This window comes from Egretta garzetta, unplaced genomic scaffold (genome assembly GCF_000687185.1).
Source record: "Egretta garzetta isolate BGI_Z169 unplaced genomic scaffold, ASM68718v1 scaffold91, whole genome shotgun sequence".
Taxonomy (NCBI): Eukaryota; Metazoa; Chordata; class Aves; order Pelecaniformes; family Ardeidae; genus Egretta; species Egretta garzetta.
The window spans coordinates 2,670,980-2,689,560 of NW_009258661.1; the positions used below are offsets into that span (position 1 = coordinate 2,670,980).

Sequence of the window (18,581 nt, forward strand, 5' to 3'; positions counted from 1 at the left end):
AGCCTGTGGATAGAAAAGTTTCAACACAGCAGGTTGCAGCCATCATGATCTAGAGACTGCAAATGCCTCTTGGCAGAACACAGGCAAGCAGAAGTGGAACGATGTGTTTGCTTCCAAGAACAATCTGTTTCAGCCGCCCTGTCAGTCTGTCTGCCTCCAAATCCAGCCCCCCTTTCGCTCACGCATTTGTACCTCATTCCTCCAAGCACACTTGCTCAGGATGTTCAGGCTGCTGTGTGAACACCTCTGTTCTTAGCAGTCCTAGATTTAGCCACATGGGCTCCTCCTCATGGATAAGCCATGATGAATGTATAGCCACGTGAATGAGAAAGCCTGAACCCATGGTACCCTGCAAATCAAGAGAAATTTTGCTCGTGTTTGTATGGGATGTGAAATGAGGGGTTACCAGGAGCCCAGGCTCTGCCCAGTGTCCCCATCAGCCAAGGTGTGGATTGGTGCTGTTGTCAATGGACAGAAAATTTGGAATACTGAAGATTACTCAGTGTTGGAAAAAACCCCTGCATGCTCACCCCAGCAGCCTGCCGCTTCCCTACCTGCTTCTCTGCCTGCTTCAAGCAATGACTTTCAAGAAAGGGACGCAGCTCTGCCCATTTCACAACCGCGTCTCACTCCACAGCTAAAAGCCTTTTCAATCTTCTCTATTAAACTCAAGGAATTGTTTGCTTAGTACTCTCGAGAGTCAGCCTACTCATTTATGTACTAAAATAAAGGATGAAGAATCTTATTACAAGAAACCTTTACTTTTTTAAAAAAACTCTGCTGTAAACAGCAATTTTACTATTAAACATCATCTGAAACATGACCAATCTGGGCAAAGGTACAGATCAGAATAAAGTTGAAGTCTCATTGTTAAGCACTTGAAACTCAATAAGCACCAAAATTGGAACTGGATATATATATTTTTTTTTTACTCACAGAGCTATTCCCCATCTGTTCTCCCCTTTCTTTCTTCTTTTACATAAAATATTCAAAAATATTCATATTTCCCAAAGAAACTTTCAAGAGAAGTTGAAATAAAAATCTGAATTTTGGGCTTAGTTTAAAAAATTGTTTTTGTTTTCTTTAGTTGAAAGGTAGAATATATTTTTTAGAAACAGACACTTTCCATTAATTTTTGTCTTCTACCCAAAACTGACTTCCAATCAAAAGGATTTCAGTGCAAGTTTTTTGATCAACACGAATACTTACTGTTAGACACCCAAACTTGCATATTTTGGCTAAAGCGACCACCTTTGGAGGCTGTTCAGTGCCATTTGCATACTGACCTCAACTCAAATCTAACAGACTTTAAGAAGCTCTTATAATTTTATATTTACATTCTCCATGACGCAAAACCACTTTTGTCTTTTGATAATTTTATCCCCATTTATTTACTGGAAAATTAGGAGAATCGTGTTCTGCTCCAGAGATGCTTCATACCTCTATACATCATTGCGTGCACTGTACAAGGTGTTTCTCAAAGGTACTCTCAGTGTGGTGCTGACCATAGGTACCCACTCCCACTTGCTGCTCTTCATATGTCAGGGTACCTACTTTGTATCTCTATATTATTCTTCAGCCATTTAAAGGCCCTAGTACTGCTTTTATTAGTAACAACTAATGGTTTTAAACAGCTGCCACAATTTCAAAATGCTGGGAAACTGGACTTAGTGAGTAAGAACTCATTTCAAATTATTTTGCCTGTCTTCTGTTACATGGAGAGTTACTGGTACATATGCATACACTTTTGACAAATATAAATTATACTTTCCAAAGGCACTGAGTAAGTAGCTTTAGCCTGCACACATCTTCATGTTATGAAGATAATAAAAAAAACCCCTGTACTAATTACTAAATAATACTGCTAATCAATAATAATAATTTTATTATTCATAAGCTACTATTAATAAACCACCACGGGTTCTAATGTAACCATTAAAAGAATTAATACTGTAATTTAATTTTAAGGTCTTTACATGTATCTAAAGCCTATTAAAATAAATGAAAAGCCTCTCAATGACTCTGGATGGTGCCCTGCATGTTAATGATGCTATATGTTATTTGAACTACTGCAAATCACCTTTAAGATATTGCCTAAACACTGAAGCACTGATGATGCTTCATGTAGGTGGATGTAACATTTCAGGAAAAGCGCAGACCTCCCCCTCCATTCTCATTTTCAAAAATCAAGCTAGTTTTGCTCAGACTTCCAAAAAGCATATAGTAAGGACAGGTGGAGTCAGGGAATTGCCAGGAATTGCGGTGGGAATATGGGAACCTGGTCTCCTACCAGATACAGTTTTCTCAACACCTACGGTATTTAAAGCACTTATTCACTGAATTTATTTGCTTATGACAGCAAAGACATGAAATAGTTAATGAAAGGGAAGAAAAAGGCTTCTAGGGAAGTTAAAAGCTCAATTCTGTTATTTGAGAAATATACATTAAAAAAAAAAAAGCATATTTGTGCTAAATATTCAGTGGCTTTGACGGTGTTCCACTGATTTATTCTGTGATTAGCTCATTTAGGTCCTAGCGAAAAGTGAGTTATTGATTGCCTTCACAAAGCACACCAAGAACTAGTACCAAAAAAATCTTACAGAAAAGCAAGGCCACAATTACTATTTGTTTTACTGAAAAACAAATGTCGGTGTACGTGAGTTAGTAGTAAATAAAAAGACATTTACACACAAATAACACACAGACAGATCTAAAAGTTAAAGTGCTACACTATTTTTTTCAACAACCTTAAAAAAACGTTAGTATTGGAATAGAGAATTAAGAATGGCATCCCAGAAAAAGAGCTGCAGAACCCTGATTTTTATCTCACAGACTTTGGAAAATACTGCTAGTTGCGTATTTGCTGCCAAGTCCCTAATTACCTTTAAAAATCTAGCCCTGCACTGCTAAAGCTCTTGAGTGATCAAGGTATCAACATCACTCATCATTATGAAGATAATTTTAATGATGAAAGCATTGCTAAAAGTTATTTTAAAATTCATTTCTACTTTAACTTCTTTAGAGATGATTTGTTTGAGTACCTGAGATACAGTAACTAATCACTGATGGTTTTCTTTGCAAATAATAAAATAGATTTATATGCCCTCCCTGTAGGACCAAGAATTCCGTCACCTCCTCCTGAATTTCTGAGCTATCGAATATTTGATGAGTGCTTAGGGAATCAGTATTGTGTCTTTTCACAGCAGTAATCAAGGAATGAAGTATTCTCTGCAGTAATGAATCTACCACAGGCCTCAAAGATGAATATTTCAAATGCAAAAGCAATATGTTTGTTTTGAACACATTTAAGTTTGGCTTTAATAAAGCAAGTAGTGAAGTGTGCAATGAATTATATTGTTAGATGGTTAAAACAGAGCTGTGCAATATGTCTGAATGCATTTAATCCAAGTAACTACTCATTTTAAATGCAACTTGTAAATAGGTGCTACATGTACATATATGAACGGATGACTCAGGAACCCATCAGAGATCTGGGCCTTCCCTCCCACTCCAGGCTTCCTTCAAAACCGGCTCAGCCTCACAATTAACCAAGGCCTGGAGCCAGATTATCATTAAGTACAAGTTGAGCCTCATGCGAGCTGAAATTAAGCACGTGCACCAACTATTCAAGTTAAGATCATTTAAATCAAGACTGGCTACGTGTTTCAGCAGATCAGTGGGTGTCAGTGCGCAGCCACAGGCAGCTTTTAAGAGGTCCACAAACAGGGGGGCCCCTGCAGACGGTCCCGCCGCTGTGGTGTTACCGTTTCTGCAAATCCAGAAGCCTTCACTGCAGACCAAGAGGGTGCTGCTGGCGGGAGGGAATGGATATGTGGAGTTAAACACCTTCCTCTAGCACTGGTTGCACTTTGAGAAACACCAAGTAACCCCAGTTACTGACAAGAACGGTCATATTTCTTTCTCCTGAAAAACTTGTCAGGAGACAAAGAGAAATCATTGGCATTACCTCATCGGTCTCCAGAAGATTTGGATATTTGCTAAAATAACAAGTGAGTTCTCTTTAATAACAAAAAACCAAGAGCTTTTTGACTCACATTGCTGTTTAATACTCTGATCCCCTCTCCCTCCTGAAACATACTTTTTACTGCAGACATTCCCACACTAAGGAAAAAAAAAAATAATCATTTTTCCCATTGACACTCCCCCCCCCGCCCCCGCCTCAGTGAAGCACGTTTATGGGCTTTAATAACCATTATACCTGACACCAGCAGGCTGGAGTTCCCTTCTTCCCTTCTCAGCTTGTTCCAGCTGAATCGCTTTCAAAACAATTTGAACTAAAAAGATCAGAGGTTCCTAAGTCATTTTGCTCCTCTATTACACTCACTGTGGCCCCAGTGAGGACAAGAGAGGATCATGAAGGAAACACCACAGAATGGTGCAAGATTTTGTTCCTTTGCTGTTTGGTTTTTGTAAAGTCAGGCACCTCATTCTGCCCCAGACAGAGACATACAGGACAAAAGTCTGCAGGTATTTTCAGTGGCGCTCCCCAGTACGTACAATAGTCCCCAGCACGGCGCTTGAAGTGATGCTACGGTCAGAAAAGGGACCAAGTACCATGGGACCCTTTTCCTCAAGATACCTGTTCACTTTACAGCTTCTATTCCAATGCAAAAATCCGCTTTCAGAGCCCAGCTAGAGATTTCAGGCCGGCTCATCTCATTTGCAAATTGAGAATACCTGCTATAGAGTCCCTGCAGTGCTATTTTATGTGAGACCCTCTGAGTGTCTATCCACAACGAAATACAGAGATGAGCAATTATAGCAGTGTATATGCAAGAACTCTTTCCTGATTTTAACCAGTAATTTTTTTTTTTATTTGTCAGGCCAACTGACCTGCAACATGCGAACAGAAATAGAATTTATCAACAATTTACAATGAAAGCAATGAGAAAAGCATAGATTTAATTAGCAATTACAACCAAGTTCCAAGTGCTTCAATTACCCAAGTTCAGAACCAATGTACTTTACCTGGAAATTGCCCCTGAAACAGTGAATTCAATAAGGAAAATTCTTATATAGTTCAAGTTAAATTATTTAAAAAGGAGGAAAGAGGGTTCTTAATTATTTAATGTTTCGCCAATAATTATAGAGTTCAGTATAATGCTCACTCACTGGAGAACCTGATTTTCAAAGGAACATTTGTGAACATCAGTCAAACAAAAAACACCTGCTAGACTATAAATTCAGTCAGTGCAGTCCACATTCATTCCAACACAGCATTAACACATTAGCAAAAATCCAAGTCTTGCCTTAATGGCAAATCTATCTAATTTCTGCATTAAAATATTTACATAGAAAAGCATGCACAATTCCGTTTTCCAATTGTGTTGCTACAATTTTTTTAAAGCTGTGTTCTAGGTAAATGAGTTAGAAATGGGACTACAGCTCTGGAAAATAGCAAACAATAAAATTAGTACTTGAATAGTCAAAGATGCCAATCAAAATGTGGCTGTGGACATCTTACAGGCATTTCATTCAAAAGTTACTAAGATTCAGTTTTAAAAGACAGCTTTTAAATTAGTTGCATGAAATACTAGCCACAGCAAGCTTATCCACATGGTGCCCTGGGGAACAAGGCTAAAGAACTCCAAGTATTTCTAAACACAACTGCCTGTAAAGGTTTTCCCAGGTTGTGGTTCACCAGCTCCAGCACACGATACACAGCTGAGGGAACTAAACCAGCACCTTGGTCAAACACAGAATGGATCTGCAAAGGATTATCACCATCAGCTAATAACCCTATGTACAAAACCTCAAGCTCTACGGGACAAACTCTGGAAAACCCTCATGGTGGCCAAAATAGCAGTTGCCACGCTGAAGTCCTTCCAGTTTACTTACATGGGCCAGAACTCAGCACGTGCCCTTCCGGAATAGGGACGTGCGGCTCTACAAATCTTCCTTGGCAGCTTTCCGTCTCAGAGCAGAGCTACCCAGAAGGAAGACCTGATACACTCAGAAATTTAATGGAACGCCACTGATTTATCATTTCAACCCAAAGGCAAGGAAAAAAATACAAAAAAAAAAAAGAAAACCATTTCCTTGCAGCCGCAAAACAGGTTGTCCCTGGGTCACTTTGCCAAAGACTTATCTTACCCCCACTCTCTGGAAGAGATCAGAGACTGTTTATCAGTAATGGCTTCAGATTTCATGGCTCCTGGAGCACAGGAGCCCAGCTGCACCATCATCCGACTTTACAGCCTAATGTCCTGCGGCCTGCAGGGCTAGAAATGATGAAAAGTATAGATTTCTGCTTCCCTGAGGGGACCGCAACACTCGGCTGTGGTCTTAAAGAGCCTGAGGTCTCTTACAATCAAAGATGGGTTTTTTTAACAACATTAACAGACTATTTTAGGTTATTTTTAGTGAGTTTAATGGCTCCCTCGGAATTGTACAAAGTGGGACTCGCAGTAAGTGCGGCACCTGGCTTTGCAGGTGGGGGAATACAAACCACAGTCCCACTACAATTTTAAGATCCTCTAAAAACAGGCTTCCTGGAATAAATGACATATACAGACTAAGGAAAGGTGCAACGTGGGGCAGTGCTTCACGTGGCTGATGTGAGGTACATCAAGGTAATTTAGCAACTAAATTCCAGACACACAATGCCACAACACGTATTGCACACCATGGCATAACACATGCTCCTTCTGACATGGCACAGGCACGTCATGTGCAGCTCTTCGCTGCGGTGTCGGTCAAGCAACAGTGCCCTTGGTTGTTCTGTTTCTAAACTTGTAAGGCCAAAATCAATTTGCCCAAATCCTTCCCATAGCACATCAAGATTAAGAAGTTACGAATCATCCGGCTATGCCACTCTAAATTATCGCTGCTCCACCAACTTCACCCTAACATGAAATGCCACAGAATTGCTCAGAATTCAGTAGTGATGAATTTATCATGCCTACTTCCACTAGCCTCACGTCAGCAGAGTTACAGCAATTTATGCAATACAAGGATCTGTCCTTTTCTCCTTATCAAAGCCTTTGATCAAACTCAGTGACACGGAAAAAGACAACCTTACTTAATTTGAGCAGGAGTCAGGCTTGTCACTCTAACATCATAAGAAAAAGGGAGGTATTTACATATGGGTACTTGCATATTCTTTTCTATCTGACTTCACAAAGATAACAGTAAGATCATTTTCTTCCACAGTAAAAACTCGTGTGAAACCTCAGAGAGGCCCAGGATTTTCCCTTGCTCTTCCCTCCCTCCTTTCCTCTCTTTTGAAAAAGCCACACCTTGAGATATCTCAAAGTCTTCATTAGCCACTTCTCTGCCTGTGACAGCCCAGTGGTATGGAGTTGCTCCAACTCCCTCCATTCAATTCACCCTCGAGTCAAAGGCAAAAACTCAATTTCTGATGCAGTATGACAAAAGCCCACCCTGCCGAACGCCAGCGCCGCGTGGCTCGCCCCGCCAGCCCTCCCAGGCAGCGGCGCTCAGGCAGGCTGAAGCAACAAATGAGCTAAATGAGCAGCCGTGCTCTTGAGGATGCCTTTCCGAAAAGGGGATGCATAAATTCCCTCATTTGGAAACCTGGTCTGTTCAAGAACTTGTTACTATGACAATTTAGAAGAAGCTGCTACAGTTAAGATTGATGAAGCTTATTGATTAATTTTCTCTCAAGCTATGTTTGAATTTTAAGTTTTCTCTAAACAGAACCAGTTCACGCCGGTTTGTTAGTATTCCAGGGACCCCGGCAATGTGCTTCAGCAGCAAAGGAAGTTCCATGATAAATGTGTTCTCCAATCTGCATCTGTAAAGTAGCTATAAAATCAGAACAATTCATGCAAAATTTTTCATTACGTTTCTAAATATACTTATTTACATTTTAAATCACACTTAGACAATATGAAATATCTTTCACTTAGACAGGTGGGAACAAGAAAACAGATGCATCCATTAAGCTTGAAACAATTCAATGAATTAAATAGTACTTGGTGAATGCTTTGGTTTATGGATATAGCCCTTGTTTAAACTTACTTGAAAAAACACGGCCATGGCTCCTATTACCCTGTTTTCTAGAACTGCTGTTCCAAAACTGTCAAAGTCATCGGGATTGTAGAAGTAAATCTGCATCTGTAAAAATTAAAAACAACAACAAAATCACATTAGTGTTGATTCATACAGCTTTCAAATGAGGTAATGCATACACATCGTATGTAAACCCAGTGTTACAAACCTGATATAAAGGAATTCTGCTGAAGAATATTGTTTAACTAGCACCTTGATTAATAGCACGACTGCCCTACTGGGACAGTAACCAGGGAACAGAGTCAAGGCAATGCATTTTAATAACAAACCCAAGGATAAACAGTATGGTCAGTCTGTGTAGATGGTAAACTTTGTGCTTTCTGCCAGGATCTCTTCATTTCTTTGCTCATTGCAGGCTCATCTCCTGCTCTGTTAAATGTGCTACACAGATTTAGCTCAAAAACCACAGAGAATTTTTGAAAAGGATTTCAACGTTTAGAGTTATTCCTTTACTCCTAAAGCAATTTGTAAGATAAAAGTATGTCTCTGTATCAATGCATTTTTACGCGCCTCTGATATTCAGGACTGTCGGCTAGGGTCAGACTTCTCCCCGACTTCAGTTAAATTTCATGACTTTTATTTCCAAAGCATTAGTACTGGCCAAAAAGTATAAGTGAGACAAAACCAGACACTTTGACGTCATTTTAGGACAAATAATAAATACTAAAAATTAGGCAAAACCCCAAGTGAAAGCAGGTGAAAACAATGATTACCCCAAACTAGCAAATATCTGAGTTAAAGAAATATAGAAGGATGGAGAAATAGCTTCCTTCATACGCTCTGCTGCTGAACAGTCCCGCTTTACTACACACCCGTGCCATGAATACGGGCAACTCGCAGCAGCCCGTGGGCGCTACTGATCTTAATGTCCTGTAGGGTTCTTGTTCCATTTACCGCATTAGCTGAGCTCCACTCCTGCCAGCCGTCCTAACACACTGCTGCTGCTCCAGCAGTTGTGCAACCTCTCCATTCCCAAAGAAGCGCCTAGTGTTAGTCCATCTGTATCAGTCATGATTTGCTCCAACGGAGCTGGTTTACATCCAAAACACGGAACGCTCCCTTCTCAACATTACACCATGCAGGTGTGTACATTTTCATAGAATAAATTGAGTAATGGTAACAGTTGTTGTATGTGTGCTCTACACATTACAAATTAAAAACATGTGCCTGATGGTAACAGCCAAGCACAAGAACAGGACTTTGCAGTGGCTGCTCTTGGGGCCATTCAGGGATCCTCCCCGATGCATTTCACAATCCGAACCAGCGCTTGCACGTCCGTAGGGGCAACACAACTACAGGATGGCTGGCCAATGCGTACGGTCACTCGTGCACATCCGCTCCAGCAAAAAAATCTGTTCCTGGCTATGAAACAGGAATGGGCCCATCAGGATTCCCTGCCGCTGGCCTCTTGCCTGAACCTGTGCATTCACTCCTGCTTCTCTGCTGCCCATCTCCCATTACCTGACCTATCCCGGCTTTTCACAGCATAACTAGGTGATAAGAAATAGCCACATGGTGCATGGAGACGTAAGGTCTAGCTGAGGCTGCCCAGGCCTCCTGACATGCTGCTGGTCTGACCATTGCTCCCTCCTGCAAGTCTGTCTGCAGGTGAATGCTCTGCTGGCACCAATAACTTGTTTGGGGCTGTTTGGGTTTTTCCAAGATCGTGCTGCACAACAAGTCCTGCTGTATTCACAAATGCAAGTATTTTTCCCATATTCTGAAATTTTGTATATTGCCAGATGAGGTGATACCCTTTTATCTTGCTCAGATATGTTCCTACTCATATTTACTGATTCCCAGGCTTCTGACTGTATATATTGGCTGTAATGTATAATACTGGCAAAGTACCTATACATCTAATAAAACATTACCATATAGAGAAAAGGCCAAGATGAAGATCAGTCCAAATGGCTCACAAAAAATGAAAAAAAAAAAGTCTGGCATTCACTCTAGCTTCATAAAATTTGAAAGCAATTTTCTTCCCCTATTTTGGCCTTCCTATTCCCAGTGTATTCACAGCACACACAGAGATGCTGGCAATATCTCACAAAGTTGGTGGTGCCTCCAGGTTCTGAAAACTCATGCTTTGAACAAATGTAGAGCGAGGTACAGCCATTCATTGATGTAGAAATCAGAAACAGTTTGTTTCAGGTAGAATTGCTTAAATTTCAATTTAGCCAGCACAGACAAAGCTCGCAAAACACTCACAAATTACATTTTACACCCCTTTAAAATGAAGCCTAAAATTAGGTATACCTTATATAAAACACTTCACTATATAGTCCTCATAGGAGTTTATGAAGAAAAGTATCACTGAGTGAGTTCAGCATATGCCAAAATCATTTTGGATCAATTTTGCTCGCGGCATTTTAAGGAAATTAATTTTTACAATACACTTTTGGATAGCAGTGCAAAGGGCTTTGGTAAAAAAGTGCTTAATTCAGATCCCTCGTCTCAGCAGTACAATTTCACAGACTAATCAAGAACCACACTCCGCCTTGATTACCATACACATTGAAACATTTTACCACTGCTCCCTGGTGTTTTTCCAGAGAGTATGGTTCCTCTGTCTGCATCCATCAAGTCAAGGGGAACTGTCTTGAATGAAAAATTATTGTCATCTGTCATACAGTAGCTTCCTTATGTGTTCATACAGCTAGAAGGAACATTTTAGGAGTAGAATCTCCCAGGAATTGCTATTATATAATTTACACACGCATACACTGCAAAAACAATGTTAAGAAGATGGTAAAGTTACATCCTCAGAGCTGCATGGTTCAGGCTGCTCACTCATAAAACCACACCTGGACACCGCTGAGCATCAGCGTTACGACAATTTTCTAATTATGTGATCACATATTGTTCTCTTCCATAACACAGTCTTATCTGTTTTCCCCAATTTGCAATAAAATGTAAAAGTATCTGGTGTTTTTTTTCTTCTTTTATACATAATATACGTAACCTTGAATGCATTTATCAGTAGATATTTAATATTTTCTATGGATGACATAACACTCTTTATGTACAAATCAGGAATAAGACAATTAACCATAAAATTAATTTCACCGCATGCTTAAGTGGCCTAAACAAGCTAGAAAATTTTCATTATTACTCTTTATTACATAATTAGTATATACAATGTATGGTGCATTTTGCATATGAATGACTTCTACTGTCTCTGCAAGGTATATACAAAGAAGTAGTACAGAATGCAACAAAGGGGCATTTAAGCTAAAGAAAATTTGAATCTTATTTACAATAGGCTATTTGTGAAATGCAGAATGGAGCATCATCCAAGCTTCCACATCCAACCTGAACTGTGGCACTGCCCCATTTCAGTACCATAACCCATCACGCTTCCACATGTGATTTCACAGTACCTTCTATTTTCCAAAATTTAAAAAAAAAAAAAAAAGATAAATTAAAGGCTCTGAATCCAGTAGCAATGGGAAAGCCTGAAATACTGTTTGCAGTTTTTTCAGCGTGACACGAACTGCCTGCAGTCAGACTGTTCTGCTCCACACATCCCTGCTGACCGCGCTCCAAACGGCCTTCCCGGTGACATAGGTCTCGGAGGACATAAGAGTCCTGTTCTCTATGGCACAATATACTAGATTTGTAAGTCTTTCACATCTAGCCCTGTTACAACTAACAAGGCTAGGGAAGGCTTACACGGACTTCCTTCATCTCAGATGTGCAACACAGCACCATGCTTGCATGTACCTTGTAAAGTTCCATTATAAAAAACATGTAGTGTCCAAGCAACTTGAAATTTTCAGTATTTTGATAAGGCTAAGCTGAAACAAACTATCCCCAGCAACACAAAGGCACTTTTCTTGCAGGAAGACTCTCTCCATCCTAAAATGCTACCAACAACAACTGCAGCTACGGAGCTTTTTTACCAAGGCAGGGAGAAGGCAAGAGTTTGCTTTTAATGGAAAAACTTTATGCTTTGACACTCTTCACACTCTAAAAGAGTAGAATTGTTTTCACTCAAACTTGAGAGAGATTTGCTGTACAGCACAGATTAAGCCTGAAAAAATCTCACTGAAGGGGAAAATCTCCAGAATGTTACAAGTGCCTTAAGACAGAGGATTAGAGAGAAAACCCTCACTCTGCCATACCCCAGGAGGTAATTGCCAGTCACCCTATAAAACCAACTCATCTTTTCTGGTCTCTTCTGCCCAGGAAGATCCAGTGCCCAACCATTACAGTTTCCAAGCACTCCAGGCCTTTTTCCAGCTAACAAGACTTACACAAATGAATACACCACACACATCCAACACCTGAGGAACTCCCCAGCCTGGAGCATCTTTGCCTCCATGCTCCTACCAGCTACAACAGCCCTCCACCACGCCATGGGCAGGCAATCCCCTCTTCCTCAGGGACAACCTACTCTCTGCAAAACATCTTTCTTCAACCGTGTTCTTCCAACCTCTGCAGAAATCTGATGCCCTCCAGAGATGGCAAAATGTCAGGCCCTGCTCTGGATTTCAGAGATTTTGACTCAAAAACGGGCTGCCATCACGCTGATCTGGTAAGGACTGGCTGTCCAAAATGTGCGTGTGTATTACTGAGAAATACTGCCCACCAGAGATCAGTTCTGATTTTATTAAGTACAATTGCCTCTGAATGACTAAACCCTCTTTATGAAATGTCACTGGCTTGCAACAACGGAGCCCGATTCAAATGAACGACTTCTCCCTGCCACAAATAAAAGCCTCCAGCTCTCTGCTCGGATGCTCCTCCTCTGCTTGGCAAGACAGGCACCCAGACAGAAATCACCATTCCCGTGCATGACATCTTTTTGCTCTTATTACCCCACTACAAAGACAGCAAGTTTACATCCAATACAGCCTATCATGGCTAAACTCATTCAGCACTTATGAGAGAAAAGCCACAATGAGCATTTGATAGATCCCAGAAGATGTAAGCGAGTTCAAAGCAATTCTAAGAGACTGGAAACCAAGCAAGTACATTTTCCATAGACAGATGCCAAGTATTTTAAAAATAAATAATTGAGACTTTTAAATTGGACTGCTATCACCCCGTGCAACCTCCTACAGCAGATTTCTCTTTAGATTAAAAAATGAACAAAGGCTCATTGTGCTGTCACAGATGTGGAGTACAGAATATTCAATGGTATCAGGAATTCTGGTGGAAGGGAAGAGATCATCAGAATTAGCTTTCCACTCATTTCCTTCCAGCAATCCAAGGACTACCATGCAATTTAAAGCTTAAAAAAAAAAAAAAAGGTTTTATAGGCCAGCCAATTTTTTGATGAATCAGGTGGCAAGAGGCAGAGGCAACAGATACGCGGTTTTATTATGTACTGCTTTAGAGACTGAGAGTATTTTCAGAGGAGCAAAACATACAGGCATCGCAGGTAGATTGCAAATCTTTGCAGAGTGGCGAAACAAAAACTTGGAAATGTTTGCTTTAAACGATGGAGTTAATCACTGAATATACTAATTCTTAATTAGTACCTTTGCTGCTTATATTGTAAGAATAAATTATTCTCAGCCACTTTTACCGCTGGATTTAAAACCTCTTGCACAAAAACAAATTCTGTGCTAAGATTATGAATCATACATGATTTTGCTTAATTGAAAGCCCGTATGTAACTTACTTCTGCTTTAAATATGTGCATAGATTTTTAGCAAACTGGATGATGTGATCCATTTGGCTGGAATAAAAATTTTCTACAGACGCAATGTAATTTTCACTGCAGCACTGAAAATTCAGAATAACTGTCCTGCAGTCTGTGTGTTTACTGGAGTGTGAGATGTACACTGGGACAATAAAGTCTGATGTTTGACTTCTCATTATATTCTCTTTAAAAAAACCCCACGAAACTTATAATTTATAACATATTCTAAATCTGCTTAGAAAAGGCGGGGGGGAAGAGCGAATCGTGATGTTTTCCAGTTCTCCTACTAGAGCTTGATGTAATAACAGAGAGTATACTGCATTCTTTTTAACAGAGAAAGTTGAACAGGAGCAGATAATGGCATGTTTTTCCTGCCTAGTCTATTATTCATCAGTGAATTTTTAACTATAGTTAGGCAGGTACAGAGATGTATTTTCAATGTCATAACTTAGTGTTTTACAGTGCTTAAAAGCGTGCAGGGTAAATTGCAAAACAAAGAGTCAGACAGGGTCTTTGCCCTAAAGTAATTGCAACTTGATAATGAATACAATGCTAGGCTGGAAAAAATGGAAGGAGTTGAAACAACAGGATGAGCAAAGAGCATAGAGGTGAAGTAACAGAATTTAATTCAATTCAGACATGCCTTAGAAGTATGGTAAATTACCCTTTAATCTTTTTTAATAGTAACCAGTAATTATCGCTTTGTTGTCTACAAACAACGCGGTAGGTGTAGCTGTGTTTTAAGTTGAGACTAAGGGATTTCACAGTAGTTTTCAACCTGAAAGTTGGTAGCTGCTGCACGTTCTGCCCGTAACTCTGAGCAGCGTTTAAACCTGTGAGTGGTCCAGTAACAGCCCAATAGGAACAAGTGAGGCAGCACGATGCTCGTAGGTTGCCGTGGGCTTCGATGCGCTGCTGGCTCGTGGCCATATCACTCAGTAGCTTGAGTGTTAAGTCCTGAATGTTAAGGGAGAAGTACCTTGGCGAGCCAAGAAACTTCCCTGATTTCTGCTGCCAGGAATAAATACCCTTTAGGCCTGTTCCTGTCCCAAACAAGAAAATCCATCTCATGTCTATACACTGAGTCATTACACAATGAAGGCATATTTGATGTTAAAAAGCTGTATGTTGCATTCATTTGTATTTCCATAATATGAAAATAACGGTTTCAGTGTTTATGCTTTCCATAACATGAAACTTCTTTGCAATTGCTTTGTACTCCGAGTAACAGCCATATGATTCACCATGAAATGAAGTCTGGAAAATCATTTTGGATAAATGGAACTATAAATTCAATAGAATTTCCATGACAACATAGATTGCAACACTCTGCCACAAGTAAAATGTTATAAATCATTCAAAACCAACAAAAAATCAGCAGTAAGTCTTCTCTTTCACAACACACAAGACCCTCGAATTAGAGAGCTGTGGTTATTACCTCCCCATGCAGTGCCTCTCATTTCTGATCCTCTTCCTTGTTACCAGTGTTGTTTCACATCTGACCTCCTTCCAAACACAGGAAATCACAATACCAACACTTTAATACAAAGATGTAAACAAGAATTGAAGCATAATGAGCGGGAGGCTTTTTTGAACCTTTCCTCCTTTTCTCATCTTCTAAAAATGTATAAATATCTTCATCCTGTGGTAATTATACCTGGTATCCAGATAAATCACAGCATCTCATTAAGACTCACAAATTTAGGAGGCTCTTTTTCTGGAAATGTGGGTGGTAAGTGTACAATAGGGTGCTCAGTCAGCTCGTAAAAAGGATGTGAACCACATGTCCAAGCAATGGAAGAGATCCAAGGAGAGGAGGAGGTAAAAATAAAAAAGGATAAAAGATTACACCGCACAGTATTGCTGATTCGTACCCCTCCATCAGAGGGTTCCTGACGTACGGTATTTCACTTAAAGTCCAAGGATCTGGAATTAAGTGATTCCAGGAGGACCTTCACTGCAATTTAAAGATCACTGTGGCTGTTGCCTTCATGCCTGTGACAAAAACCTTGAAAATGCAAAGCTCCTTCCCTCCTGAAAAGATTAAGAAGCCCATAAAACCAAATGAGAGACAAATAGCTCGGTCTTCTGATTTTTGCGTAGAAGGAGTATTTCTTACAAATCAGGTCTTTTGGTAACTTGAGAAGAAGCAGCAACCTACTATTCCTTGGACTGCAAAGGCTCACCTTCCCTGACTACTAGAGAGTTACTGCTACCTTGCATAAATCACTGCCCATTTCTGGGCCTCGCTTCCTCATGTGTAAACTATGGTCATCGCCCATCCCTCTTTAACTGGATGTTCTATGAAGAAAAATATGAAAGATGGGGAATGAATGTGAAGAATGACGAGCGACTGAAAAACACATGAAATAACCTACCATTTGGAGTGCTGCTGGAGAAAAAACTTTGGGGTTGCTGTTCATTTGCTTGATATTGCAGTAAAAAGTCACACAAGTACCTCATGGAGAAAGTATGTTGCCTCTTAATACTGGTCCCATCTTCTAAACAGCTCATATCTGACATAGAGGTGACGTCACGGGAGTTCAGTGCAGACACTTACTGGAAGGCACTGCATCCACAGACCCTGAGGGCATCTTCCCAGGCTTCTTGAGGTCAGCTGGGGTCTTTCACTGGTCTTTAGACTTTGATTTATTTAACGAGTAGTTCTGAGTCTCACCCACAATGGCTTTGTCTGATTGCGGCATATTCCAAACAGGACAGCAAGCACACGCATGCAGGAACACACAACGCCGAGACTCCCATTTCAGCAATGTAAAAATTAGAAGCAATACTCAGCTGCTGGCGGGGGCAAAAAACTGAAACGTGCAATTTAGGAAGTGGCTAAGCACTAAATGCCACAGCAAGTGAAAACAATCCGGATGGACTGACTATGAACGGAATAGCTCTGAACTCAACCCAGAAGTGACTGGTTTAGAGCTTTTCTTCATCTGTTTCTCATGGCCTTCCTACAAGGAGAACTAAACTACTGAAAAGTTTTAAACTCCAATACCCAAACTGTCCATACTTCAGCTCATCTTTCAAGAACCCATTTGCTTTCTTAAACATCATGAAGCGCTGCCAGAATGGAGAGAACTTCTGGGATTTCCTAGCAAAACCACTCCAGCGCTCTTTAGGGAAAAGAAAGAAGCTGCACTTTAAAAGTAAACCCTACAAAAGCACACTTTTCCCAGCATGTGTGATTAATACAATTTCATATACCGTTTGCTTTAAAGATGCCCTAACGCGAGTACTCATTCCTCTGAGAGCTCACATCTTAGTGCAAATTATTCTTTTTGTATTGTGGAAGTCAGAATGTCCTGTGTGGTTTATTTGGTTTTTTGTGTTTTGTTTTGTTTTTTTAAACGGGAGAAGGCAAACTCTTCCATGAGGTTCAATGATCTTCAAAATGCCTCAGAACAAATTTTGAGATATTTATAGTTTTGCTGCATCTCTGGATTCAAAGCCATGCAGCAGATGGGGCACGTTTTCGGAAGCATTTTGCTGGGCAAAAGGCCATTCCATCTCTGAGGGGATGTGAAATCCTCCAGGCTGTACACTTGCAGAGTTATTTTTATTTATGAACTGTGAAGTATATGGGCAATTACAGCAGAACCAACCCGTGAGAAGAGCTTTCTTGGAGGGCTTCGTAACAGAGGGTAAAAATAACGTGGGCTTCCCCATATTGTGCATAATACACATCTATCTAACGCAGCATCGTAATCCCAAAGATAAGCAAGCAGGGTGTTCTGTATCAGAGGTCTCAGCAGCTACTTGCAGATTACTGGAGAAAGGTGGGACAGCCCCGCGCTGCGGGGACAGCATTAGTTCTGCCACAGATTTCCCGTTTGAACGCAAGAGGGTTAACCTTTAAGATCGAGATCGCTTGAAAATACCTCAAATTGAAATCCCACCACCACCACAGAGTGCCTACCCAAATTCCCCAGTCCCTTGGAAAACCTCACACTTAGTACCTCTGTATTCTGTCTCTCATTTTCTTGCGTGCTGCATCACTTTCTTCACCCTTATCCTCTGACTGCTTTGCCATAGAAAGTGAAGTCTGCAGACATCTGAAGCGCAGTGTTAAGAAATTTGTAAACTTCTTGTCTTAGTGACTTTGTGTACACACACAGACAGTGGCTGAATATACCACCTTAACGGCACCAGCTCATTAAGGACATGATTCTGTATTAAGACTAGCAAATCAAAAAGAACTGGAATTCAGCACAGCAAGAAGCAAAATATTCGTAAGCAGCAAAACTGATGGAAAGGTTAAAGTGCTAGAAACTGTTTTAAAGTTAAAACCTTGTCCACTGTCACATCTGCACACCCATTTGCAAACACATTCTGTAACGGTCCTTTGCTAAATGTCAAAGTTATTCTTCCATGCCTATGAAACAGAAACATGAATTTAACTCTCCCCCCCTCCCACGCTCGCACACCGGTACCTGTCTGCAGATGCCGTGTCGAGACTCCCCTGGTGCATCTGACTGCTGCTCGCTCCTGGCACCACCTTATATAGCGTGAATAAAACAACCTCTCAGCTTTAACACTTCCAATTTTTTAAGGCCCCATTGATGTTGAAAGAAAAGCATGTTGAACTTCTTTGGACTCTTGATGAACATGACAGTGCTACCACATTGGCATTTGAGTCCAAATTTTACAGGCTTTGGTTCAGTACAGTTTTCAGTACACGCTCCTCGTGGGAGGCGTGCACAGTTGCGTCCCTGCTCAGCCGGGCTCTGTACCAGCTTCGTCCCTTCCCTCCACTCTGCATTTTAATAATAAAAACGGGTCTCAAGCCAGAGAGTCACATTTCCACCCTGGCTCACATCTGCGTATTTCTGAAAGCACCTCTTCTGCCTCCGCATCTCAC

General features: G+C 40.6%; 1 protein-coding gene across 1 annotated transcript in view; it reads right to left on the reverse strand.

Annotated features, from left to right (window-relative positions):
• Positions 1-18,581, reverse strand: part of PTPRG (protein tyrosine phosphatase receptor type G) — a 413,949-nt gene that overhangs the window by 132,666 nt on the left and 262,702 nt on the right. Inside the window, 1 exon segment of the mRNA XM_035903838.1 lies at positions 8,005-8,100. Coding sequence (XP_035759731.1) covers positions 8,005-8,100 — 96 coding nt within the window.